At 49.4% G+C, this 26,659-nt stretch overlaps 11 protein-coding genes across 11 annotated transcripts; 6 read left to right on the forward strand and 5 right to left on the reverse strand.

Annotated features, from left to right (window-relative positions):
• Positions 1 to 134: 134 nt before the first annotated feature.
• Positions 135 to 778, forward strand: Pdw03_4526 (Ankyrin repeat protein; the record flags this gene model as incomplete). Its single annotated transcript, XM_014675570.1, has 3 exons — positions 135 to 146; positions 205 to 382; positions 450 to 778. The coding sequence occupies 3 exons, from the start codon at positions 135 to 137 to the stop codon at positions 776 to 778; spliced, it is 519 nt and encodes a 172-aa protein (XP_014531056.1).
• Positions 779 to 1,041: 263 nt separating this feature from the next.
• On the reverse strand, positions 1,042 to 2,816 carry Pdw03_4527 (Alpha-1,2-mannosyltransferase (Alg11), putative; the record flags this gene model as incomplete). Its single annotated transcript, XM_014675569.1, has 2 exons — positions 1,042 to 2,377; positions 2,431 to 2,816. The coding sequence occupies 2 exons, from the start codon at positions 2,814 to 2,816 to the stop codon at positions 1,042 to 1,044; spliced, it is 1,722 nt and encodes a 573-aa protein (XP_014531055.1).
• A 244-nt stretch (positions 2,817 to 3,060) lies between these two features.
• Pdw03_4528 (Membrane insertion protein, OxaA/YidC) lies at positions 3,061 to 4,098 on the forward strand (the record flags this gene model as incomplete). Its single annotated transcript, XM_014675568.2, has 1 exon — positions 3,061 to 4,098. The coding sequence occupies one exon, from the start codon at positions 3,061 to 3,063 to the stop codon at positions 4,096 to 4,098; it is 1,038 nt and encodes a 345-aa protein (XP_014531054.2).
• A 904-nt stretch (positions 4,099 to 5,002) lies between these two features.
• On the reverse strand, positions 5,003 to 6,909 carry Pdw03_4529 (Protein phosphatase 2C-related; the record flags this gene model as incomplete). The annotated part of the gene is made up of 3 exons (XM_014675567.2): positions 5,003 to 5,114; positions 5,172 to 6,191; positions 6,245 to 6,909. The coding sequence occupies 3 exons, from the start codon at positions 6,907 to 6,909 to the stop codon at positions 5,003 to 5,005; spliced, it is 1,797 nt and encodes a 598-aa protein (XP_014531053.2).
• Positions 6,910 to 7,186: 277 nt separating this feature from the next.
• Pdw03_4530 (Nulp1-pending protein) lies at positions 7,187 to 9,343 on the forward strand (the record flags this gene model as incomplete). Its single annotated transcript, XM_014675566.1, has 1 exon — positions 7,187 to 9,343. The coding sequence occupies one exon, from the start codon at positions 7,187 to 7,189 to the stop codon at positions 9,341 to 9,343; it is 2,157 nt and encodes a 718-aa protein (XP_014531052.1).
• Positions 9,344 to 10,073: 730 nt separating this feature from the next.
• On the forward strand, positions 10,074 to 11,281 carry Pdw03_4531 (Vacuolar membrane PQ loop repeat protein; the record flags this gene model as incomplete). Its single annotated transcript, XM_014675565.1, has 5 exons — positions 10,074 to 10,172; positions 10,257 to 10,858; positions 10,912 to 10,961; positions 11,015 to 11,073; positions 11,132 to 11,281. The coding sequence occupies 5 exons, from the start codon at positions 10,074 to 10,076 to the stop codon at positions 11,279 to 11,281; spliced, it is 960 nt and encodes a 319-aa protein (XP_014531051.1).
• A 991-nt stretch (positions 11,282 to 12,272) lies between these two features.
• Positions 12,273 to 12,942, reverse strand: Pdw03_4532 (ribosomal protein P1; the record flags this gene model as incomplete). Its single annotated transcript, XM_014675564.1, has 4 exons — positions 12,273 to 12,319; positions 12,378 to 12,507; positions 12,617 to 12,694; positions 12,874 to 12,942. The coding sequence occupies 4 exons, from the start codon at positions 12,940 to 12,942 to the stop codon at positions 12,273 to 12,275; spliced, it is 324 nt and encodes a 107-aa protein (XP_014531050.1).
• A 427-nt stretch (positions 12,943 to 13,369) lies between these two features.
• On the forward strand, positions 13,370 to 15,094 carry Pdw03_4533 (Uncharacterized protein family UPF0662; the record flags this gene model as incomplete). Its single annotated transcript, XM_014675563.1, has 8 exons — positions 13,370 to 13,589; positions 13,644 to 13,725; positions 13,782 to 13,806; positions 13,878 to 14,156; positions 14,219 to 14,385; positions 14,439 to 14,652; positions 14,706 to 14,891; positions 14,939 to 15,094. 8 exons carry the CDS (start codon positions 13,370 to 13,372, stop codon positions 15,092 to 15,094), a joined length of 1,329 nt encoding a protein of 442 aa, XP_014531049.1.
• A 1,412-nt stretch (positions 15,095 to 16,506) lies between these two features.
• On the forward strand, positions 16,507 to 18,954 carry Pdw03_4534 (Aconitase/3-isopropylmalate dehydratase large subunit, alpha/beta/alpha, subdomain 1/3; the record flags this gene model as incomplete). Its single annotated transcript, XM_014675562.2, has 2 exons — positions 16,507 to 16,551; positions 16,603 to 18,954. The coding sequence occupies 2 exons, from the start codon at positions 16,507 to 16,509 to the stop codon at positions 18,952 to 18,954; spliced, it is 2,397 nt and encodes a 798-aa protein (XP_014531048.2).
• Positions 18,955 to 19,782: 828 nt separating this feature from the next.
• Pdw03_4535 (C2H2 transcription factor Crz1, putative) lies at positions 19,783 to 22,118 on the reverse strand (the record flags this gene model as incomplete). The annotated part of the gene is made up of 2 exons (XM_014675561.1): positions 19,783 to 20,807; positions 20,861 to 22,118. 2 exons carry the CDS (start codon positions 22,116 to 22,118, stop codon positions 19,783 to 19,785), a joined length of 2,283 nt encoding a protein of 760 aa, XP_014531047.1.
• A 1,051-nt stretch (positions 22,119 to 23,169) lies between these two features.
• Positions 23,170 to 24,300, reverse strand: Pdw03_4536 (Arabinogalactan endo-1,4-beta-galactosidase GalA; the record flags this gene model as incomplete). The annotated part of the gene is made up of 2 exons (XM_014675560.1): positions 23,170 to 23,898; positions 23,971 to 24,300. The coding sequence occupies 2 exons, from the start codon at positions 24,298 to 24,300 to the stop codon at positions 23,170 to 23,172; spliced, it is 1,059 nt and encodes a 352-aa protein (XP_014531046.1).
• Between the last annotated feature and the right edge of the window lie 2,359 nt (positions 24,301 to 26,659).

Genomic DNA, 26,659 nt, shown 5'->3' on the forward strand with positions numbered 1-26,659 from the left:
TCAGCAAAATATCCATACAAAACGCCTGACTCGTGCTGCAACTAGCTCCACGCCTCCTATAACAGTCGAACACTAGTTCCTGGACTACGGAATTCACTCTCGGTAAACCCGGACCCTGGAAACCAGATACAAACATGGCTGATGAGGTGAACGCTGCTCACCAGACCCTTGACTAATACCAATGCTAATTGTGCTGCGATTCAGGGCGCATCACCCCGTGAGCTGGTCGTGGAGGCCTGCCGCCGGGATCAACCCCACCTAATTGAGCAAGTGGTGAATGAAATGGAAGGCAAGAGAAATGAGCAAGTGGCACAATTCTTCAATGAAGTGACAGACTCTATGGGAAACCACGCATTGCACATCTGTGCCCAGTACGGCAGTTGTACGTGTTTACTTTGTCACTTCTTGAATACCTGTCTCTCATGGAAACTAACTTCAATCTTGGTTAGATGATACCATGGACGCACTGTTTGACATCCAGTTCTTCGAATGTGACCCGTTGACCCGGCTGGACAAGGACACGCCTTTGCACACCGCAGTGCGGTACGCCAACGATAAAGACGCAGAACTGGGTGAGGCCATGATCAAGATGATGTGTGAGGCTGGCTGTGATCCTCGAGTGCGGAATAAGCATGGTCAGAAACCTGCTGATCTGGTCTTCAACAACAACGAGATTAAGAAGACCCTTCAGCAAACCGAGTATATCATGGCTGAAGGTATTCAAAATACCAGCAATGGAGTGGACTCGGATGGTGGAGAGGCCAGCGATAGCGATTAAATGGGGAATTTGAAGGTGTTCACATTGCCATCTATTGTATTACAGGAATTGCCATCTTCTGGTAGAAGGCTTGAGTTGTCCTAGTTGAGATATCCGTTTTCATGCACAAGTTTTTAGGCTTGACCACCTTCTCTATTTCTATTTTACAATTTTTACGAGTTCAGTTCATTCTTTAAGAGCGGTAATCGTAGAATTGACTTCTTGCTTCAACCACTAAACTAGGCTATTCGTCTATTTCCAGGGGGGGGGGGGGGTTCACAAAGCTAAACCTTTGACGCCTTGATAAGCTTTTGTACTTGATGTATCCACTTGCGGGAGAACTCCTCTTCGGTAAACCGTTGAGCTGAACGACGAGCCCGCTGTCGCATAGCCAATTTCTCTACCTCCGGAAGAGCAAGGGCAGCTTCAAAAGAAGCAGCAAACTGCTCTTCTGTTTCAGCGCGGAATCCAGTTGCACCATCACCCAAATCAACGACAATATCTTCACGTGGACCGCCCGAGTCGTGTGTCACGCAGATGAGACCTGCTGCTTGGTACTCCACGACGCAAATACCGAAATGCTCGTTCCACATGGCATTGACACCAACTGAGGCAGTACGGAGATGTGACAGCATGACAGGCCAGCTGGCATCGCACAAAAAGGTGGTGTGGTCGCGGATGCGGAGTTCATGCGCCAGGAGGCGCAGGTTGTAGATGTGGGTTTCATCAGGGCTGGAATGACGTACAGATCCAATGAGTACAAGACGTGGAGAGGGTTGACCTTCATAGGCCGGGTTATTCGTTCGTTCTTGTAAGAATCGTGCAAATGAGCGCAATACTAGCGGGTGGTTCTTCTCTGGCCGGAATTGGGCGATGTAAAGTAGAACGGGCTGGCGAGTCTTTTCGCTCTCCACGTCAACGGCGATACTTGATTGCAGTTCGGTGACTGCTGTTGGGGGAAACACTACTGCCGGTGAAGATGCAGTCCCATCGCCGCAACTGTTGCTGCTTTTCTTGCCGGTGCCCCAGAGCTTGCGAATGTGCGCTGCTGTCCAGGACGAGTTGCACATAACTACATCGATCTGGCGACCAACCCAGCCATACAGCTTGGCAAATATCTCCCAGTACCGACGCTTGGCTTTTCCTTTCCACCCTTTCCCTGCGCCGGAATTGATCCCTTGCACCCCGCTTTTATCGTCAAGAGAGGCGAGCATGTCGGTTGATATGGTCGGGTAATGAACATAGGCGCCAACAGGCACAGTCGGGAAAAGCCATTTGCATAGAGCAAGCGTGAAGGCATAGCCCATGGTGTCAACAAAAACATCCGGGACAAGCAGTGTAAAGGCATCGTAGGCAACAACTAGTGACCCAAGTGACTGTCCCAGGAGCGTCATGTAAGGGTATGAGCTGCTGACAACATACTTTCGGGTCGTCAAGTATAGGAGCACCACAGTCGGCGCATGTAAGTGAATGTTGAACCGGTTCTCCACCCTCTCCAGCATTGTGGCTTTATTTACTTCATGGTCACCAGTATAGATAGCGCAGATTGCCTTCGGCCAGCGCTTCTGTGTTGCGCGTATTGCTTCCCACAAGACTCGTTCGCCACCTCCGCCGGCATTGCTGTAGCGTCTAGTCAGTATTGGGTGTTTCGATCTGTTGAGAGAACGCCATACCAGAATGGGTGGAAGAACCCAATAATCCCATCCCAGTCCTCTGGACATTGGTTGCTTTTCTCGCCAATAACACCACTGCTTTCACTACCAGCTGCAGTTTGTACCCCGCCTGCGCCTGAGCTATCCACCTTCTCCCAGTCCTCATCTTCGGCACCGTTCCGCGATAGTGAAGTTGTTGAACCCTTCGGCCGTGAGGCGCGTAACTCCTCCTCTTCAGATCGCGCCCGCGCGAACACATATTCACGGCGAGACCGTGTTCTTCGCCATATCAGCCAGCCCGCTCCTCGAAACACTAAACCGAATAGAACACCTGTTAGCTTCGGAAGCAGGACAGCCGTGGCGGTGAGGACCAGAAGGGCCAGAATGGCGTTTGATAAGAGGGCCATGGTGAAAAGGCAATTTTTAAAAAGACCTCATCAGAAATCACACATAGTAAGAGAATTTGAAGTCAAACTAGTGAATAAGTCAGAAAATGCTGCTCCTCTCTTGCTGTCAACAAGTTGATCTGTAGGGGTAACTCCATACGTGTCACATGATGATATCCAAATATCCGATTTCCGTGCCGCAACTTTTAGAGCCTCGGTTTTCCAGCCATCTTTTATTGTTTATCTCGTCCCCCGGTCAGCCATCATGTGTGCCTTTCACTCGGCCCAGGTCATGCAATTAACGCGGCGAATCGTACAACTGCCTCGCTCGCAAGTTCGGCACTTCCACCCAACAAGACCAGCCTCATTCGGCATCATCGACCTTGCGCTGGACAGCTCTACTGCATTTATTCACGGCGTCCACACTGTTTCAAGTCTACCATGGGCTGCCTCAATTCCTCTAACGGCTGTACTTGTTCGTACATTTGTTGGGTTGCCCATCCTGCTATACACTCGACTCCATCGCCATCGCGAAAGAAAAATATCGCCAATTCTAAGCGCTTGGATAAAGAGATATTCAGAAAAACAAGTGACCCAACGCAACATTGCGAGTATCAATAATTTAACACGTGCTGAATCAAAGAAAAAAGCCCTGGTTGATATAAGAAAACGAACAGTCCAGCTCCATAAGCGCTGGGGGGTATCCGGCAAGCACAAAGCAGTTGGCTTCCTACAGATACCTGTCTTCATTGCGCTCATGGAAAGTCTGCGCGGGATGAGCGGTAACAATAGCGGCCTCATTGCCTGGCTGTCATCATTCATCGAGTCGCCGCAAGACCCTACCTCCGCAGCCCAATCTCTGCATTTAACTATCGAGCCCACTCTTGCGAACGAGGGTGCTCTCTGGTTCCCGGACTTGCTGGCTGGTGATCCGACAGGTGTGCTGCCAATTTGTCTGACTGCGTCGATCTTGGGAAACGTTCTGATGGGATGGAAGGTCCGGCCTTGGAGGCAGATCCCGCTCCTTTCAAAGACCGAGATGTACAAGCAGATTTCTTTCACCGGGCTGCGGGCCTTTGTTATAGTTTTAACATGCTACATTGGCTTCGCAAGCTTTGTTCAAGGGATGCCAACTGCGCTTATGCTTTACTGGATTACCAGTACCAACGTTGCCACGCTGCAGACTTGGGTACTGGACAATAAGGTGTTTTCACCGGTGATGTTCGACCGCTTCATCGAGAAATCCATCGCTTTCGAGAAGCCGGGTGACAAGGACCCTTTCCAATTGAAAAACTTGCGCTGATTCCATCCATGAGAAACGCTTCAATTGGAGTGAATGGGTCCTTTTCTATGCCATGAGTCAATGGTATTTTCCCCAGCCATACTCCAATAATGAGTTGTGAATTATCCACGCACTGGCTCTAGATGAATCTCAGAGTTTCATCGGGATGGTGGCCACTTTCAAACAGAAAGCTCATGTCAGACCCGAGTCAACCCATGGCCTCTGGATGACTCGTACAGACTTATGAGCCGGGCTCGGATAGGATCAGACGTCACAGGAGAGCCTCTGGGGTTGTGCGTCAACGTTCGTAACCTGGTCCAACCCTCCTACAAATTGACAATCCAAGATGCACATAGCTCATCGAATGGCTTCGAGGTTCATTGTGTAACAAAATTTTCTTTGACTACCCGGGTTCATGTACGATCATCCTTTACCCTTCACAAGAATAGTTGGCCGCGTACACGGCCTCCATCCTTGACGACATGACTTTTAATAATCTGATATATGTGCCCAGGTGGCTCAGGATAATATCACAGATGTTTTATGCAAGACATCACTCCGATCTCCTTTTTTTGGCTTTTTTTTGGCAGTTTTAGAGGTTGCAAGATGGTGAATTAGTTATGAATTGGAATAATAGTACGAAGTAAACGTACCAGGCTTTTCACTCTGCTCTACAATGAGCAATATTCAAAAGAGGGAAAATGCATGACAAGCACAGACAATTGTTTTGTAAAACTAGGGACATTACAGACAAGTCGTATGATTTAAGAAAATATTCTCTGGTATTTTGTCTTGGCCTTGCCATAGTCCAGTAGCCACAACTCCATTGGAGAAAGTAGATTGCAAAAACATATTTAAAAAAAAAGCCCGCCAATCTTCAAAATGCTTTGGGAATGTCATGAACGACAAAAATCAATACGAACGCCTAGAGCTTCGACCTGGGAGCCTGTTCTGAGGCGCTTGCTTCCTGATTGACTTCCACAGTGCGTGAATCAGGGCCTTGACCAAAGAAAATGACCTCAACAGTAACATCGTCACTAAGAATAATTAGCCTAGCTGCTAAAAATCAAATGTCATGAAAAGGGGATTCATACCGGTATCGGCGAGAGTAAGGACTGGGTAGCGTCAACAACGCACACACCATATCCTTATCCTTCCCACCCATTGCGTTCCGCACAAGATGAGTTGCTGCATTCTTGTCCTCAATCACAAATCGAGTAGCCGCGCCAGAGATATCATATTGCTGCTGGCGGATAGGGCGCCGTTGGCCTTCGGTCGATCCGTCGGTTGCAGTTTCCACGGGCAATTTCTTCTGGCTATCAAACCCAAACCAACTCTGTAACCAAGCTTTACTACCTGTGCCTGCAGCAGTAGATTGTTGTTGCTCAAGCCAATGACCAACCAAGCCGACAACTTCTTCATTACTAAGCATTTCCCACAGACCATCGGTAGCCATGACAACAAAGTCACCCTTGGAAGGATCGATCTTGGTGGTAGTAATGATAGGCTCGGCGGTGACATAGGGGGGCGTTTTCAGCATGGGATGAGGCGTGCGCCCAAAGAACTTCGCTTTTATTGTATCTTGGACCTCTCGGCTCCACTTGTAGAAAGCATCACCGAACGCACGGCTGGGTTCAAGCTGGCCGAGGATTCGGCCATTCTTGGTCACATACGGCTCGCCGGGGTGCTCCTCCCGCAAACGCTTCATTTCAGATGGGGTGCCGCCAGTCTGGTCCTCGGAAAGAGCAGTAGCAGTCCATTTCCCGCTAGGACCACGACGGCCCAGAACTGCGCGAGAGTCTCCGGTAACAGCAACCTTGAGGTCCTTGGACTGGGAGTCATAGAAACTGAGAAGAGCACATGATCCCGAGAGAGCAGGAGCAAGAAGCTCGGCGGCAACGCGTCGTGATTTAGACTTCAGGACTTCCTTAAAGCTCTCATGTACGATGTCATTGTCGAGGCGGACGAAGCCCTTCTTTATAGCGGCATCGATCGCTTCGGATGTTGGCACGAGGAGAGATGGATCAGCGGAAGCAGCCTTGTAGGTTGTGTTTAGTTCACGGGCCACATATGAGATCAAAACATTGCGCAGTTTCGCAGATGTGGTCCAGCCCCTGGTTTCTAGTTAGCATTTGCAATTTAAGTACCCAACCTTGACATAACGCACGAGTGACCGTCAAAAACTCCCCAGAACATCCAGTCACTGCTCGGCTCGCCGTTGCTGACAGCAGCCACGGATGCCGGAATCTCCACTATCTTCTCCGCATGGTCATCCTCAATAGGGGAGTTGCTGGGAACCTGAACAACATCGTAACGCACAACGCCATTGCCCCGATTGACCAAATATGACTCCTCATTCTTACGAAGCTTCTGGGTCGCTTGCTCGGGAGTCAACATCTCTAGGACCTGGCGGTCTGAGTCGTCCGTATGCTTGGCTAGAGGCTGGTCTCCGGAGAGCGTCGCGGTGTAAAATTGATCACCGCTGACCAGCAATGCACGTCGCGTGGACTCAGCAGGCCCTTCTGCATAGGCGGTGTTGAGGGCACTCGATGCGAAACCGCGGATCTGGGTTGCTGCCGACTTAACGGTGTCACCCTGATAAGCGTACCATGCCCCGGAGGCAACAACGGTCGAGATAACGGCGAGGGAGAGGTTGCGGCGATGCATAGATGATTGAGGGGTTACCTGACTGTGGGATGAGCGTCTGCCACCAGAATATAACCGAAGACCTCGGAGCTGGTTAGAGGTCACAGAGCACGGCCGTTTAGCGGCAATGTTCCATGCTGGTGCATGCCGAGCAGTACGGCAGGCCTGAACAGTCGCCCGACGCATTATTCCAGCAGTGAATATAACAATTGATAAACTTCAGTGCCTATTTCAAGGCAGATTTAAGCTCAAGATTGTAAGTAGATGAAGTTTCAAGCTTGACAAGGAGCTGGGTCTCATCAAGACGACAGTCACGTGTACACGTTGTCCAAGGGAGCGCTAATCCGCATTAGTCTCTGTCGTCATTCCCCGCGGTTTTGTTTCAGCGCGTTCTGCTTGTGTTTCCACTTTCGCAGACAGCTTTGATTTCATAAGTTCAAATGCTTTTGCCTCAGAGGGCAAAATGTCTTCACGAGCAATCCGAAAATTGCAGAAGCTGCGTGAACAAGAACAGCAGCGAGAATCCGACCTGCAAGAGGAGTCAAGCGAAGATGAAGCCCCGCGCCCCGCGAAACCGAAATTCAATGCCTTTGATTTACTGAATGCCGAAAATGAGGACGAGGAGGAAGACGAAGAAGATATTGAGGAGGAACCTCGGGCGCCGACTCCAGAGCCTGAACCAACCCCAATAAAGCCCAAAAAAAGCAACAAGAAGAAAAAGAAGAAGGCAGCCAAAACCTCCGATCCCGCAACTACCCCGCCTTCAAAATCCAATGAAGCAGATCTGGATGAAATTGATCGGGCGTTGAAAGAGTTATCGACAAGTAGGCACTCCTCAGTTGGCACAGGTATATCTACCAGACACACTCTCGAGGTTTCTTTTCCAAAGACTACAAGCGAATTGCTCGGCATCGAACCCAAATTTCTCAATGCAACGAATGAGATGCGCAGACTGTTTGGAAATGTTGTTCTAGAAAACTTTGATCAACCAGCGGACAATGGAACGGGCCGCCGTCGGGATCGCAATCGGCAAATGGTTGACCTTGCTCAGGCGTTGACAGGAAGATACAGTCCGGCTAGTCGAGGTCAAAGTCTGGCTGGAGTCACATTGCGACGCAACGTTCTTATGCAGGGCAAAGATGAGTGGCCTCGTGCTCCAAGTGGAGGGCTGGGCATGGAGACTGTGGAGAAGCTTCCTTCCGGGGAGACTCTCTACCGACTAGTGCACAATACCGCCTACCAAGATGTACAACGGCAGTTCGACCTCTGTGTTGAATCGATGGACCCACAGAGACTCATCGGGCACCTCCAATATAACCCGTACCATATCTCTACACTTCTCCAGGTGTCGGAGATTGCCAAACACCAAGGCGACCATGCTGTGTCTGCCGATCTGATGGAAAGAGCTCTATTCAATATCGGACGCTCGGTGCACTCTTCGTTTGCCAATCGCCTCAAGGAAGGCGAGGCCAGACTTGATTTCATACATGCGGAAAACCGAGAGCTCTGGCTTGTTGGGTGGAGGTACATCACCAATCTAGCAATGAAGGGCACATGGAGAACCGCCTATGAATGGGCCAAGCTCTTGCTCAGTCTGGATAGCAGCGATCCTTATTGCATGAGACTGCTCATCGACCACCTCGCGCTCCGAGGTAGAGAATACGCACAATTCGTGCAGCTCTGCACCCAGACACGCTTTAGTTGCGACTGGGCCAACCTCCCCAATATTCAATGCTCTCTGGTAATTGCATACCTCCGGTTGAACAAGCCCCAAGAATGTCGCCGACAGTTGCAGCTCGCCATGTCCCATTACCCGTGGATGTTCAGTAGGCTAGCACAGGAACTTGATGTTCAGCACGTTCCGAAGCAAATATGGGGCAAGATGCCTCCTACAGGCGCTCATGAGCTACTTACCGAACTCTACATTGCCCGCGCAAAGGATCTTTGGAATACCCCCGAGGCTATCTCTCTCATTGTGGAAGTCGCAGATTCTATTTCTGGCGAGGAGCCTAATGATCCGCCAAAGATCACTTTGGACATCGCTCGTCATGTGGTCTTGTCCGACATAGCTAAAGTGACAACCCACCTTCCAAACCACTTTGTTGCTGGTCGACTGTCCTCCTCCGACCCTCTTCCCCCCTATGAATCTGAAGCCTACAGGCAACAGTCTGAGCCTGCACCGATTTATGCGGCTCCTACTGGGGGTGGCGAAAATTGGCTGCAGGATCTCCTCGGCCAGATCAACCACGACGCTCGCCCTCCTAATGTCCCATCCGACGACGAAGAGCCAGTTAGTTATGAGGATGAGAGCGAGGATACAGAACATTTCGATATCCCACACTCACGCCCACCACTCAGAGATCCGGCGGCCCTTGAGGGGTGGCTCACGCGCGAGGGGTTGCAAACTCTTCGAATTTTTCTTTCTCAATACGGAGTCGACCGAGGCAACTGGAGCGAGGTTGTGGTGGACTATGCACCTCTGACCAATTATCTGGAGGCCATGGCAGCAATCTCAGAAACAACCCGCCAACGGTTGTTAGATGACACTATTAAGAACTCTCTTGGGGATTTTGCGGTCAGCATGCTCGAGGACGAACTCGCGATTATGCGAGGAGAATAACCAGCGTCATGATGAACATGAATTGTGTATTAGTGTGGGTGTATGAAAAAATCATTGAATGGATTCTTAATAAAACAATGTTGAGATTGTAGAGCTACATTCCAAGTGTGACCCTGGCTTGTCTTGTGAACGACAGTCAACTCAAACCCCATAGAGGAGATTTCATGCCTTTGGAGCAGAGCCAACATATCTCAATGCCACAATCAATCACCCCATTGTCCATCTGAACCTCTCGACCGTTTTTGCAGGGTCTACATATTTCATCTCGAGACATTCAATCAAAAAAAAAGGAACCACACATATCTTTATTTTCTACCACTGGGAAAAAATGAACGGGGAAACTGCATCCTGTAGCAGTCATCATTGATCCAGATTGCATCTTCTCCTCCATCAGTGCAGGTTAGACTTGCTTGACCATAATGAAGTGTGTCATTGGCTACAGAAATCCTCTGATGCTTGGCTGATGCGCGTTATCCTACACCAATAGGTTTTATTCAATTAACAGGAATGTTTCTGGTCTGAAGAAATTCTTTTAGACGTTCTAACATACAAATCCCTAGCATATTAGCATCGACAAAATTACAATATAAATTTCTCTATATTGTATATGCTTGGACTCATTTGGACTCATTAGCGTAGTCAAAGCGGGACTGGCGAGTAGATTGTGTCATCAGTCTTATCTCCATCTCCCACAATTTTCTTTCACTCCAACCCACATTTGTTGCAGAGCATGGAAAGCATGGAACAAGGCCCTATACCTCTAACAGCCCGTGAGGCTGCATCTGGTATCTTGGGTTCAGTCTCTATAACCTGCTGGTTTTTCCTTTTGGTATGTTTAACAAGCGCGATTAGCCAGACTTGCACCTCGACATCCAAAAGTGGGCTCAATTCATATCTAACAATACTGTTACAGGTGCCTCAATTAATTGAAAATTACCGCAATGGCAATTCAGAAGCCATTTCTCTCCTCTTTGTCTTTGTTTGGTTTATTGGCGATGTTGCAAACCTCGTCGGCGGCCTACTATCCGGGCTCGTGCCCGTGATCATTGCGACCGCAGCATACTTCTGCATCGCAGACGGCGTGCTGATCACGCAATGTCTGTACTATAAAGTACGCAACTCGCGTCCCAAGCCTTTCCACCGCCGACGCTCCTCCACAGAAATTCCAGACCCGACCACCCCATTGCTGGGACGGCGCTTCAGCGACCCCCTCGCGTCTTCCGAGTCGCGACGCCGGTTGTCGGGCTCACAGCGCCGTCATCACGCTAATGGTCGGCGTGAGAGCGAGGTCGAGGATACCTTGGCCAAGATCGTCGAGGAGAATGATTATGGTCGAAAGGCGTGGGTCAAGAATTTCGCTAGTGTTGTTGGGATTTTCCTTATTGGTATGGCTGGTTGGACCATGGCTTGGCAGACGGGGATGTGGGCGCCAGCGCCATTGGAGAATCATAATGGTTCCGAGGAGGCTATTGGGGGACTGGCGCTGGGGTATTTCAGCGCTGTGTGCTATCTGGGGTGAGTGCCTCCTTTCGTTAGGGCTGGTCACTGGGTACTGACTTTGATTGCAGAGCAAGATTGCCTCAGATCTACAAAAATTACAGCGAGAAGTCATGCGAAGGTAATTTTCTGTCTTCTGATCCACACGTGAAGCCAGTGTTGACACTAATCTAGGACTATCGCTCTTGTTCTTCATTCTCTCTCTTCTTGGAAATCTGACTTATGGTGCAGGGGTGAGTAATGCTGCAAGTTGTCCCATGAATTGGACGCAAGCTAACGGCGCGAAAATAGATTCTTTGCCATTCTACAGAGAAAGAATATTTCCTTACCAATCTTCCATGGTTGATTGGATCGCTGGGAACTATGGTTGAGGATGTAGTTATCTTCTTCCAATTCCGGATCTATGCTGTTCAGGACCCGCGACTCTCCGCGGTTTCCTAAATATTGATACTGGTTCTCATCTTTAGAGCAGAGAGCTCTGTCTATATACCGTCGAAAGTGAATTTTGGTTTCAAGCTCAAGAATCTCTGGATGAGAGATGATTTGCACATATTTGTTTGTTGGTGATGCTGGACATCGGAAAATTTTGGAATAGCATAGCGTTGTTTTGATAGTAAAGTGGCTACTGAATCCGATATATGTGGTTGTTTGTGCCGATGCACAAAGTATGGTGTGTTGCTCGCGACAAGGCAAATTCAAATTGACTAGCAGCGCACATCACTGACAACATCGATGTAATTTTGAATTCAAGGTGCAACCGTGCTAAAGTGTCATAGTTTGCACTGTCCACGAGGACTCCAGCTTGTCGAGCGAGAACCATGAGTACCTGATGCGCTTTTACGGAAGCTCACATTGATATCAAACACCCATATAAGAAAGGTCCAACATCGACGATCAGCCCCATAGAACTACGTCACATGGCCTACGAAGAAGCACCCCGTATAAGAATCAGACGGCATTCGTTGTTGGATCATGGTCGCATAACAGACGGAACACAAGGACCGAGCAAACTAATCTAGCTGATCCATGTGGAGGGCGAGAAAACGAACCATACATCTACTCGCCAGACCAAAGCAGAACTTTGATCGTGGAAAAATCAAGAAGTGTGCCAAACGTCTTTCTTCAATTCCCCTAAAATCCTGGAAGCAACAAGAGTTTCGGAATCGCAGCGGCATCCGATCCAGTCTACCTTGGCCACATTATGACACGAAGGCACACCGAGCACCCAGTCTCCATTGAATGTCCGTGTCCGTTTGAATTCTTTTGCTAATTTTCTTTTTTTCTTCCCCGGGTTCTAGGTCGTAACGGGGGTCGTGGAGTATCGAGTACAATAGAGAATCGTCGAGGGAGCCGCTATGCGGCAGTGGGGAAAGAGGTTGAGGAATAGAGAAAAAGGAAACGAGTTTTCAAATTCGATACGGAGATAAGACGCTTAGTCGAAGAGACCGAAGCCCATGTCCTCATCGGACTCCTCCTTCTCTGTAGTGGGGATTAGTACCGTGAATCAACAAACCAGAGGGTTGTAATTGAAACTTACCCTCCTCCTTCTCCTCAGCCTTGGCCTCAGCGGGGGCGGCAGCAGCAGCACCACCAGCGGGGGCAGCGGCAGCGGGGCCAGCGGAACCGACGTTGGTCAGGAGATCCTTGATGTCCTTACCCTCGAGGGCCTGTGTTGAAAATCGCATTAGTTATCGAATCTTAAATAATTGTCGCGCGCGACCATGTTCGGGTTGTTGCAGTTTTGGCGCGGGTTGTGGGATGGGATCAGGTATTTACCCGGGCGAAGATGGAGGCCCAGATGGGCTCAACCTCCTGGACCTTGGCGGCAGTGATGAGGGTCTGGATCTTGTCGGCCTGGATGAAGATTCAAAGTCAGTCATGGTTTTCGCATAATAGTTGTTCGATCCCAGTGGTTTTGCAGCGGCTTGCTGTATTTGTCCCAAAGCTCAATTTCACACTTTTTAAACAACGCTTCAAGTGCGATCTTCAAGCCTCCACTGTTCCACCCAAATCAAGGAATTTTGGATACGTACGGAGACCTCAATACCGTCATCGGCCAGGATGAGGGCGGCGTAAGAGCAGGCGAGCTCGGCGGTAGACATGTCGACGGGTGGTGTTGACCGGACTGGGTGTCTTGAAGAGAGTTGGGGATGGGAAAGAAGAAGAGAGGAGAACGCCAATGATAGACACCCGAACAGGGCAAACGCGCCGTGTGTGGGAAAAAGCCCTCGCTTAGGGCTTGGACTAATCAGGTTTAGTCGATTTCCCTCCTCGTGACTTGGAGCTAAGCCGCAAATGGAGTTGAACCCAGATGACATAATCCCCCAGCGAACTGCAGCGGGGCCCGTGCGATGTGGTCGTATCTGCAGGATCTCGCTATCAATCGATCCATTCATTGATTGACATCACATCCCGGTGGGGTTCAAACTTACGATCAGTCATACTTGTCTTTACCTTCAAAGAAACTTATTTCCTTTGCTCAACCTGACCTCAATATTGCTTATTCCAACGTGCATACGTATATTCACCATGGAGTCCCCCGCTATCCTGGTCCCGCTGGATCCGCGGGAGCAGCCCATCCTTGAAAACCTGCTCCGAACCCGCGACGCGCTGCTCCTAATCAAACGGGATAAATCCTCATACATAAAGTCCCGCGACATCCTACCACTTTACGAGGAAGTGATCGCAGAAGTTGAAAAGCTCAATTCGGTTCGTAAAGAGCAAGATCGCCGTTTGGTACACAATCGCCGTGAGTTCAGTAGATCACGCGCTCGACTGGGATGCGACTGACATTCAGTGATAGTGGATTATATCTTGGATGATTGTTTCCAGCTGATTTCCCTGCTGTTCTTGACTGTTGGAAAGAACAACGAAGCTCCCGCAGTGTGAGCGACAATGTCTTTACCTCACCATCTTATGACTGTGACTGACATTTGGCTAGATACTCCTTGGCGACTACTATCCAGGTATTTGCTCCTAGGATTTCTTCCAGCCTTTTCTTGTGGGGTTTGTGCTCTGGATACTGACCACTTTGCAGCGCTTGCTCGACCATCTTGAAGAGGCTGGAATCTACGGCTCAAAGGATTTGAACTCTATCACCAAGACACTAGAGTCCACACGGGAAACTCTTGAGCGTGGCCGCAACACATACTCACCGGCTCTTCTCACACTCTTGGAAAGCCGCCTAGAGCAATGCGAACAATCACTGGCGAAGTTGCAAAGCGGTCTTGCCGTACTGGCTCCTCCTTTGGCGCAGACACACGAGACGCTAGTTTCAATTCTACGGTCGACATCGGCTGTGAACACTCGGACAAAGGCATGACATTGAATGCTTTCATTATCCATCTGATTAGCACTAACTGATGGTTGAATTGTTAGTTTTCGGCTTCGGAGGTAAATGCTCTTCGAGAACAATTGAAGAAAATCGAAAGGACAGTAAAGGAAGGCAACTTTGTGGATGACGAGGGAAATGTTCTTGCGGGGCAGGACGGCCTCAAGTCTTTGATTCACAGGTGTTGGCGGTGGACTGAAATTGTGCTCGAGCGGTATGTTCTAGCCTGCCAACGGGTCAACCGGACATCGACTGATTCAAATACAGAGAGGGTAAAATCGACGAGCGATTCCGAGATCAATACGAACGATTGTTGGAAATTCGCAACCAACTGGATCGTTTGTCTGTAACACAAGCTTGGTCGCTGCGCGAGACCGATCTCTTTGTATACCAACGAAAGCTCGACCGAATTGACGAGGCACGGGTTAATGGAAATTTCGTCGATGCCGAGGGTCAGCCAGCGGATCTGCACGCGCAGCGAGTAAGGATTCATCCTCGGACATTCTTTGGTGGATCTGGCTAACACATCATTAGACGCTCCTATACCTTATTCGTCGTAGTTATGCATACATCTTTGCGCTTTTGATTTCATCAGAACCTGTCTCTGAAGCTCTACTCCCAGTCTACAACCAACTTCAAACTCTTCGTCGGTGCTTGATTGAAGTGAAGGAGTCTGGAGGTGTTGCGAATTCGCGCGAACTCTACCCATATAGCATGAAGGTATGTAACCGTCTACACTGTTGGTTCACAAAAGCTGACCGAAACAGCTCAACTCGATTGACAACATGCGAGTCGATGGGAAATTCTACGTGGGTCCAGATATCCCGGAGGGCCAGGGCAGTGTTAATAATTTGCTTGCCGAATGCTATGATTTGGTTTGGGAGCTTCGTGCCGCAGTGGTCGACGGGGATGACGAGTCTTAAAACTACAGCCTTTTTAGACCAATCCCTCTTTTTTCTTGGTTCTCGGCCAATGTTTTTTTTCCCTCCAATATTTGTGAATTTGTACCGATGAAGAAGTGGCCATGATATGCCTTTAGCATGCAGTGGTCTTTAATTGTATGATCAGAGTCTTACCTTGTCTTCTCTTCTTTTTCTTTCTGTGATGATGGGCGTTTGAGATGGTATGGCATTGACATTTGTCTTGGGAACGAGGGCACTTCGGTGTGCTCTGATAGGTGTCCTCTGGTGGGTTTACTTTCAGTTCAATTGATTCTCCCTGTTGACGAATGATTTTAGGAGATCTTAGTTTCTTATCTCTTGCCCCGAATGATATTCAACTAAGAATACCCACAGTAGAGCTTTCCTTGGGCAGTTTTGTAATTCTAGCGAAGCGAAGATTAAAGCAATGACCCAAGGATGTGAGCCACGAGGCAGCAACTGCATGCTGTGGTACCATGGCCTCAATCACAGACCCCATCTGTTGTCGTACCAGTCATTCGTGGCCTCTCGCAGCATCTACACCTGCGTTCACGACAGCCCCATCGTTTTGTACAGTCTTCACGAAGCACACCCGAGAAATACCAATCCGCGTGTCTTGGTCGGGCTTCGCAGATTTAGGAAACTTCAGATTGATGTTGCTGTTGGTATTGCCCATATTAGAAAATTGACTGAGTTGTAGCAGTTACAAAAGTGAATGTTGTCACTCATTGTTGGCCAGATAGGTTGAAGTTTCACTAGGGCTCTTGCCCTCTCTGGATATATGGCCCTTGGAAAGCGACCTGGGAGGAAGAAGCAGATTAAGAACCTACACAGTCAAGACCTTTAGGGAATATCCCTCGGTTAGTTGACCCAACTTCTAACAGCAACACTTCGACAGGTTTGAATCGTGACAGTGACACACGGACTTTTCATCATTGACATGTCTCCAGCAAATTAGCACCATCAAATCGAAGGCCAAGTCGGCAATTTCAAGGTGAATGTAACTCGTGGCCCTATGGCTACTTCATTCTGGATTGCAGGAATTAAAAGCACACCCCAGCAGCTGTCGGCTATGGTCTAGAAGCCAAAGGAGACGAAATAAGTAACCAGCATTGACACGGATACAAAACTTTGAAGTGCATAAGTTTCTGTAATGTGACAGAAGTATGAAAAATCATACTAAAAAACACATACCTCAGATCCAGATATATAACATAGATCAGCAGCGGAGTGGTGAATAGTTGGCGAGATGTACTCCGTACAGGTCCGAGGTTGTACAAGCCATTTCCCCACACAATGCCTGGATTCCGAGATCGGAACAACCAACCAATCAGAGCCTATGTAAATAACGTATAACCGGGAAAAATTAAGGATCATCTTCTCCCAGTTCCTTTCCCAGCTTGACATCAGTGAAGATGGTGAGCCAGCTTGTTTGGCAGCGGGTTTCTGCCTCTCGTGGCGTAAGTAAACATCGAGGGCAACTCAATTAAATAAACTAACACCTTATAAAGATGGCCACACGGCTCTCCTCACAACGGCTCTTCGCCCGTGGCCTAGCCACCGAGGCCTCCTCCTCCCGCATGCCTCCATATCCCAAGCTCGTCCGCAACCTTGAACAGGTCCGCCGGGTCCTTGGCTCCGACCGCGCCCTCACGCTCGCCGAAAAGATCCTTTACGCCCATTTAGACAATGCCGAAGAGTCATTGCTCACCGGAACCAACAATGGCCGCGATGTTCGAGGCAAGGCCAACCTGAAGCTGAAGCCCGACCGTGTCGCCATGCAGGATGCTTCGGCCCAGATGGCTCTACTTCAATTCATGTCCTGCGGTCTTCCCTCCACTGCCGTCCCAGCCAGCATCCACTGCGACCACATGATCGTCGGTGAGCGCGGTGCCGATACCGATCTACCGGCTTCAATCAAGGGTAATAGCGAGGTTTTCGACTTCCTGGAGAGTGCTGCCAAGCGTTACGGTATTGAGTTTTGGCCTCCGGGTGCCGGTATCATCCATCAGAGCGTGCTGGAAAACTACGCCGCCCCTGGATTGATGATGCTTGGTACGGACAGCCACACTCCCAACGGAGGTGGTCTTGGTGCTATTGCCATCGGTGTCGGTGGTGCCGATGCGGTCGATGCGCTCGTCGATGCTCCCTGGGAGCTGAAGGCTCCCAAGATTCTCGGTGTTCGCCTCGAGGGCAAGCTTAGCGGATGGGCTTCGCCTAAGGATATCATCCTATCCCTGGCTGGCAAGCTGACTGTCCGCGGTGGTACTGGCTACATCCTTGAGTATCACGGCCCTGGAGTCGAGACTCTGAGCTGCACAGGTATGGCCACCTGCTGTAACATGGGCGCTGAGGTGGGTGCTACCACCTCGGTCTTCCCCTTCTCGCCTAGCATGGTTCCCTATCTGCAGTCGACTCACCGCGGTCATGTCGCCGAGGCCGCCGCCGAGGTTGCTGCCGCTGGCCCCTCGAGTCTGCTGCGCGCCGACACCAAGGCCGAGTATGACCAGCTGGTCACCATCAACCTGTCCGAGCTCGAGCCACACATCAATGGACCCTTCACCCCCGACTTTTCGGTGCCGCTGTCTAAATTTGCTGACACCGTCCGCGAGAAGAAGTGGCCCGAGACCTTCGGCGCCGGCCTCATCGGTAGCTGCACGAACTCCTCGTACGAAGATATGACCCGCGCCGAGGATCTCGTCAAGCAGGCCACCGCAGCAGGCCTCAAGCCCAAGGCGGATTTCTTCATCACCCCTGGCAGTGAACAGATTCGCGCCACTCTCGACCGCGATCAAACGCTCAACACTTTCTCCGAAGCTGGTGGTATCGTCCTCGCCAACGCCTGCGGCCCTTGTATCGGTCAATGGAAGCGCACAGACGGCGTCCCCAAGGGCGAAGATAATGCCATCTTCACCTCCTACAACCGTAACTTCCCCGGCCGCAACGACGGCAACCGGAAAACAATGAACTTTCTCGCCTCACCGGAACTCGTCACCGCGCTCGCTTACTCCGGCAGCACAACCTTCAACCCCATGACCGACTCCCTGACCGCACCAGACGGCTCAGCCTTCAAGTTCCAGCCCCCCCGCGGCTTTGACCTCCCCAGCGCCGGCTTCGAAGAAGGTAACCCTAACTTCCTGCCCACAGCCGCCGTCCCAGACGCAAGCAGTGAAGTCATCGTCTCACCGACCTCTGACCGCCTCGCTCTCCTCGAGCCCTTCGCTCCCTTCCCCGAGGGCGATCTCTCAGGTCTCCAGGTCCTGTACAAGGTCAAGGGCCAGTGCACGACGGACACAATCTCGGCCGCAGGCCCATGGCTCAAGTACAAGGGCCACCTTCCCAACATCTCCGCGAACACTCTGATCGGCGCCGTCAACGCCGCAACTGGCGAGACGAATGTCGCCTACGATGAAGCCGGCAAGAAGTACGGAATCCCGGAGCTAGCGGAGGCCTGGAAGGAGCGCGGAATTTCGTGGCTCGTTGTTGCAGAGGATAATTACGGCGAGGGATCTGCGCGTGAGCACGCTGCACTTCAGCCGCGCTACCTCGGCGGCCGGGTCATTGTTTCTAAGAGCTTTGCCCGCATCCACGAGACGAACCTTAAGAAGCAGGGTGTTGTGCCTCTTACATTTGCGAACCGGGTGGACTATGATCGTATTGATGCCTGTGACAAGGTTGATACCGTTGGTCTTTATGATGTGCTGCAGGCTGGTGGACAAGGCGAGATTAAGCTGCGTGTTACTAAGCTGAAGACTGGGGAGGTGTTTGATGTTCCGGTTCAGCACACTTTCAGTAAGGATCAGTGTGCATTCATCCTTGCTGGTAGTGCTCTGAACTTGTTGGCCAAGAAGGCTTCCTCTTGAAGAGGGAGAGTGGAGCAGATGGAAATGGGTGCCAGACTGGTTTGACACCATAAAAATAGGTTGTTGGGTTCGATCTGGAGTTGATGATTTGGGTGGATTGCATTATAGTAGTCCCTCACCTTGTATATGGTGAATTTTGGTGGTTTTAGATTTGTTTTGCTGACTAGATGATATCCAATGTGATCTGTATTCTACCGTTTCTTGATTCAGGGGCGTAAGTGGCGCAAGATGAAATTGGTAGAGTAATCAAAAAGTACTAGGCCAAGAGAGCCAAGTCATCTGATGGGGTTCAATCCATTCATCGCATGTCATGGTATATAGTTTTGAAGCTGTGACATCAAACCGAGACAGAAGTCATGATAGAAGAAGAGAGAGAAAAGAAGAGAAGCAGCTGGGCATGAAATAAGCATGAGAATATCATAAAGAAAAAGCATCGTGGTGCCTGGTTCTTTCAAAAGCAGTGGGATGGATAGGACAGTGACTGCCTCGAAGGAGAAGTCGATAGCCAAAGAGAATAAGAATGAAACAAAAAAGACCAAAAGATGGCATAATGAACACCGATATCTAGAGGCGAGAAAACGCAAAAGCAAAACACCAAGACAATCATATCGCCTGATTGCCAGCTTTCAGGGATCCGTAGACATCCCCGAGAGCATCCTATATCTCAACGCCAACAAGCCGTTCTATACAGACGGAATTGAGAACAAAAGAACCGGCTGTATGCAGGTGGATTGCATAATGCAATATCCTTTTTGAAACCTGAAACAGGGAGAGAGAAAAGGAAGAGAGAAAGAGGTAGGGAACAGATAAAAGCAAAACATACCAGTGTCATCCAGTCCACTTTTGATCAGAGTAGCCTTGGTTCCCAGAATTGACCCCCAACATCTGACCAGAATTGTTGACACCGTACATACTCCCCTGGTTATTACCATAGCCACCACCCATCCCCGAATCATCCTCATCAATGCCAAACTCCCCACCGGAGCTAGCATCAAAGCTACTCCGCCCTCCAATATCACCCGGATCATCACCCACAGCCGAAATCTGGTCCCACTGCAATGTCTGCAGAGCCGGGTATTGCGCCAGAAGAGCAGCAGGAAGAACAAAGTTGCCCGTTGATTGCCCATCCATGCCGGGCATGTTGGGCATAACGAGAGGCTGGGGAATTGGCTGGAGATGGCTAGTTGGTGATTGTTGCTGTTGCTGCTGCTGCTGCTCTAGCAAGACGCGGTCACGTTCCTGCGACTCCTCGTCCAGAAGAGGCTTGATGCACACCCGGCCTGCCTCGGAGCGGAAGTGGCGGCCCAGAGCGTCTGCACGAGCGAAGCGGCGGCCGCAGCCCCATTGTCCGCTTCGCGAGAGCTCGCCGCGGCAGACGAATTTCTTTTCGCCAGAATGGAGGCCTTCGTGCCGTTTGCGGTCGTGTTGCCGAGCAAAGGCTTTGCCGCACACTGTGCACACGAATGGTCGTTCATCGGTGTGCGTGCGGAGATGGGATCGCAGATTGTATGCGCGGGTAAACCGTTTCGGACATAGGGTGCACTGGAAGGTAGCTGGGTGTTTCTGGATTCGTTTCGGCTCTCCGGGTGCTGCTCCGGGTCTTTGTGGATCGGCAAGATCCAGAATGTAGTTCCGATTCTCGATTGATGAGGTGGAGAGTCGTCGGTTTGATCGTGAAGGCGAGGGATCTCGTGAGCTGGGGCTACTGCGCGAGTGAGAGCCAACCGATCCAGCGGGTGACAAGGATCGTGGGGTGACAGACACGCGGGGTTCCAGACTTGTTGCTAAACTTGCAGGAGAACGTGGGCGGGAAGCAGGGTGATAAGGATCAGATTTACTACGAACACGGGATCCTAAGTTCTCGTTAGTGTAATATCAACCAAACCGGTTGTAAATCAACACTTACGCATAGCGGGAGGGCTCAATGAGTCGAAATCTGCCGTTGATTTGGATGTATCGAAGTTTGGATTCCGCAATGGCGGGGCAAACTCAACGTTGATCGAAGGAGGAGCCATCTGTGAAGCTTGACCAATGTCGCCCGGAACATTGTTTAAATGTCTCATGTTCATCACATCCTCTTCGGGTATTCCGTACATGTCTGTCGGCGCCGAGGGGAATTGGGTGAGATACGAATTATTTGGCACCATCTCCCTCCCTTGCTTTGGCATCAACTGCGGAGAGATATAAGGGCTGTGGAGCGGACTGATCCCCTGCTGATGCTGCTCTGACAACGTGAATGATTCCATGCCGAGGCCATTGTCGTAAAGACTTGGATCACTTTGGGGAGCCAAAGAAGGCGACGCGTTGTTCTCAATGCTATCGAATTCGTGCTGAGACAAATACGGAGAGTGGTTGGCCGAGGATACCTCGGATACTTCAGACGGTGCACGTCGATGGCCCTGGAAGGAAACATTATTCATAACTGACTGCCAGTCTGGACCTGGCTGGGCGGTCAAATATGCCGCAGTAGCCGGGTCGAGGGAAGTGTGTCGTGAATGCCGAGGGGTATAGTATGCACTGGGTGTGGATCCTGGAGGAGACATGGGGCCAGGCGAGGAATGCTGCTGATCTTGCGACGATGGATGCGATGGTAATGAAGGGTTAGAGATGGGGCTGACTAGATCAGCGGGGTTGATCGCTTGGTTGATTGACTGGCGCTGGTGCATTTGCGGGTCTAGCAATAAGGAAGAATCATACTCGGGGGTAGAAGCGCTGTTGGGGCTGTGATTCTGATAGAGAGAAAAGTCCAATTCCGAGTGATTGGAATTGAGCATACTGGAGAAGTTCTCTTCGCCCTGCATCGATCTGAGTCCTGTCGAAGAGTGCTCAAGCTGATTGACCAGGCTTGTCTCGAAGGACTGCGATATCGGAATGTTATTGGTATTGATGCTTGGAGCAAATCTCTGGTCCGTCGGCGATAATGCCTGACTCGAGGGCGTCCCAGCAAGGTAGCTTGGGTACCCATATGCTTCAGCACCACCAATGCTACCGTCGGGGTTGTGAAAGGAGGAGGTTGTCGAATAAGCAGCCATGGAGGGGTCAACTCCTAAACCACCTAAGTTGGTGTCATGGTATTGTTGGCCGTGCAACGAAGGGCTCATGCTCCGATTCTTGATATCACCCTGGCAGTAGGCTGTACCGTTGTTCTGGTCATGCGAGGCCATGTTTGCGAATGCGCGCGGCTGTGGGCTCTTTTACGAGCGCCAAGCTGGAGCTTTTATCAGGGACGAGGGGTGGAGTTCGAATCGGATATAGCGCAGATCTTTAGCGACAGGGCAGATTAGGCAAGCAAATCTGCCAGGGTCGTGGACGCCTAGTGATGTAGGGAGAATGGTGTCTGACGATTTGGTGGGATGTCATTCGCAAGGGTCAGGGTAGGGTCCAGTACACGAATGAGAGCCTCTGAACTAGTTGTCAGCGGTCGCCAGATTGCCTCATCATCCCTGAGAGCAATGATACCTTAAATTTGAAAAGAGGTCCGCAATGAAAGAGTAAATGAGGGAGGAGTTGAAGGATAGGCGTCTTCACGTGCGCAAGGCGGTCTAGGTTAAACACGCGTGTGTTGTCCATGCGAAGTTGACTTTGGAGTTAAACTGATGATATTTTTAATGCCTGATATTCCCATACAATTCTCTTCTTACTCCTACATTTCCCCCATCTTATTCCCCTGTGGGTGCCTAAGCTTAAAGAGACAGAGAAAGAGTTCCCACCTCCTTCTATAACTCCGTCCAAGTTCCTGCAAAAGAACCCCAAATGGGTCTCTCCCCACATTGGCATTATCAGTGTCCACTCTGATAACAGATAGGCGAACACAGACTATTTTTATATACAGATGCATGTTCTTGTAAATTCAATTGAAGAAGAAAAAAAGTGCTGCCTGTCGAATCTACAAAATTTTAGGCCGTGAAGCACTTCATCTCCCAAAGTGGAGGTGTTCAACGCTAAAAAGAACTTGGCCTTAGCTTTTGCACAGCCACCCAGCTGAGGCCCATTGACGCTAGTCCTATTTAGGCACAACGGATATAAACTATTGGCCAAGGCATACTTCAACAGTCTGCCTTGTCGATACTTTGTACTGCGATTCAAAAATTTCTGATTGTTGCCTAATTAAATATAAATTGCCATAGTATTTGATTCGATCTATCGAATCAGGTGACAGGGCTAAAACCTTGTATAATTCATCACTTGGATGGGATCCCGATGTCGATGAAATTCTCACAGACTACCCAAGGTATTCAGACTAGCCCTAGCCTGATCATTCGTCCAAGAGAAGAACAAGTTATCATCGCAACTGCTTCCAAGTCCAGCATTATCAACCCAAGCAGGTTCCCAGTAAAAGACACCCAACCCACCAACAGACTCCACAACGTTACCAAGTCTCTGAAGGAAAGTCTGCTGTCCAGCAACCGAGAACGGAATGTCCTTAAGATCCCACGGGAAGGGGAACTCAGGATTGGGACAAGAAACCGGCCAGTTCGTTTCAACAACTAGCGTCTCCTTCTTGAACGTCGAGTGCAGGTTCGCAAGACTCGTCTTCAGCGAAGCAAGCGACGCATCCTCGGAGAAGAAGGGATAGTAAGAGACACCAATGTAGTCAAAGTCCGTGGAGAGGAGTGCAGATCCGGATGCCAGGACTTGATCGTAGAAGTACCTCTGAGAGCCCCAGTCCCAGCCATTGTCGAGGTGGATCAAGATCTTGGGAGTGGTTGCCAGCTTGGAGTCTTTAACACCCCACGCGGCGGAGTGCAGAATCCGTGCAATGTTGCTGTAGCTGCTTGTTCCTCCCAGGGGCCATAGCAGGCCGTTGCGGATTTCGTTACCGATGGAGACGATCTCCACATCGAGATGATTGGCCGCAAACGTGTTGCATACGTGCAGGGTGTAGTCGTACACTTGTCCAGCCAGGACTCCAATGTCCGTTTTCGACCAGCCCGAGGGAGCGCTCTAAAGAAGTAGGTCAGCTCTTAGATCAAACACTCTGCGTGGGGGGGAGGGACGGAGGGGTTATTTTCTTACCTGTTCACTTGGATCCGCCCAGTAATCACTGTAATGCAAGTCGAGATACGTGCCCATCCCCTGTGCCTGTATCCTCTTTGCGAGCTTAACGTTATAGTCCAGGTTATACGATCCATCGCTGGGATTCACCCAGAAGCGTTGGCGAACAGTGTTGACGCCGCTGGCCGAGAGGATGGTTTCCAGCCTTTCTGGTGTGCCGGCGAGGTTCTTGTAAGAGATCCCTTTACCTTCCTCGATGAGGAGGGAAGAGACATCCGCTCCTCTGTAGGTTAATGCGGCGGATGTTGAGGCGAAGAGCTGAGTGGCAGCTAGGAAGAGGTAGGGAAGCATGATGGGCAACCACTTCTTAGAGCCGAGCAAAGTCAATTCAGATCGATGGCCCTGTGAAGCAGAAAGAAGCTGTTTGGTTGTAGAGACTGGGCTGCTTTTGTTCTATCTACTCTCCTACATGGCACTTTCTGGTGTTTATATAGGATTGAGTTTCAAATTTCTCCGAATATTCCCACCATTACGTCTCGCACTTGACTGGAAGGAGATATTTTTCCGGACTACAACCAGGAATCTTCCGCGGTAAAACTGGCGGTGAGACATGGAAATTAACGATCTGTATGCATAATTGGGCCTTGAAGGTTCAGATACTGTGGCCAAGGTTAGGCTATCAGCGCAGGAAGACTCATGGAGATTAAATTATATGATCTTCATTAGTCCAACCATACCACGTATTCAGCTTTCTTGGTCTAAAACCTCACACTTAAATACGGCTAATCTTTACAATATTAACTAACACAATCATCTATCCTATATTTACTCACTGTTAATGAAACTGTCAATGGATTACTCTGTTTACTTTACCTCCACAACGTAGAGTAAAGAGAATTTCTATCTACAGCAAAAACTGGTTATAACGATATCTTTCCTTTGTCTATGAAATTTGTTATTAAAAGGGCTTACGGTAGTATTAAGAGTGGTAGTTAGATCTTAACCGGTGATATCTCAGAACCTAGGGTGTATATTCTAAAGCATATATTGATAATAACAATGCATGTACAGAATGTATAGGGAATTGATAGCAAGTTTGGGGCTGGACCGGTTGGTCAGGCGAGGTCATAGTGGTAACAGGAAGCAACGGATAGTATTCTTCATCCAAAGACTAATTCTTGTCACGAGCAAGTTCTTCCTCCAAGGCTGATCCTTCATGGATACCCCCTATTCGCGTATATCACGATGATGCTTCTTTGGGTGCTCTGAGCTACTAACGGAAATGGAGTGTTCAACATTGAATAAACCCTAGACTCTGAGAAGCAAAGGGTATCCTCCAACAGAAGATCTGCAACAAAGGATCATGCAACAGAGGATCCTGCAACAGAGGATCCTGAAGCACCAATTAGGGTTCAAGACTGCAAGGGCAGAATTGCACCGGGAATCATCCTTTACAATCTAATAATATAAAACAATTTAAACTATTTGTTCACAATTTTTAATGCTATATTAATACAATGTTGATACAATAATTATTACAATATATAGACGTTCCTTCCTTACCACTATTAAATCCTTAATATAATTAAAGCTCCTTCTCTGCTGATCCTACTACCCCTTTCATGGTAGAAAAATTTATGAACGCTGCTATAGATTGTGTTGTAATTATGAAGAAACTCAAGAAGAAGATAGGTGGATTAAATAAAAGTCAAAACAAAGATTGACAGCTAACTAGTCAGGTTGGTTAACCAGTTAACCATCATCAGGTGATTATATAATCTACCAAATGGGAGTCTCCCCCCGTAAGGGTATGTAAGCAATGTTGCCAAGTCTCCCGGAACCTTTTTTTGAGTCTCCCCGAACTGGAAACTGGCTAAGGTTGCAATCCATTGAGATTATCATTGGTGGAAGTACGGAGTAGAATGTTGGAATTTCAAAGTGAGACATGGAGTATAAAACCCCACGAGAAACTCCCACTGGAGGAATTGAAAGGATTGTTCCGTCTATGACGAGATATGGCATGCAATCTAAATACGGAGTATTCTACAATGGATGAGAAACAGGTTGATCTCAGGGGGATAGAATCAAAAGTCCCCAAGCCCCAAATGTTTCATTTCTTCATCACACGCTAGCGCTTCCCAGCATCATATATCAGTCATGTCGCAATTGCCCAAATTCCCCAAGAGACACAGACTCTGTAGGTCCTTGAAGATCAAGGAATCCAAAATCTGGCCCTAAAACCCAATCTTCCGGTTTTGACAAAGTCAACATTACATACAGTTAAAAAAAACCGTTCTGGCCCTTCATCCATGCATAAGACAAAGAGAGAAGAACAAAAAGAATAAGAAGAAGAAAACACTGAAATGCACTGCGGGATTCATAGTCACAGACACTGAACTCAACAGAACAGAAACAGAAACAGAAACAGAAACGCAGACGGGGCTGGTCGGAGGCACCGGGGAAATCTTCGCAAGGAGGTATCAATGGATGACCATGCGAGTTCAGGTATATGTACAGACCATGTAGAATGTATGGAACAATTTCTAGGAACAATTTCCATATATCAGCCTGCCGGGAACCGGAATGGAAAGAGAATCAGAACGATATTCGGTGATATACAACAACTTCACTAGGTATTATTAGGAAGCGTCGAGGGATGGAGAAAGCGTTGGTAGATCGTATGGGACTGGTAAAGGTGGTGTGGCAGGCG

Source organism: Penicillium digitatum, chromosome 1 (genome assembly GCF_016767815.1).
Source record: "Penicillium digitatum chromosome 1, complete sequence".
Taxonomy (NCBI): domain Eukaryota; kingdom Fungi; phylum Ascomycota; class Eurotiomycetes; order Eurotiales; family Aspergillaceae; genus Penicillium; species Penicillium digitatum.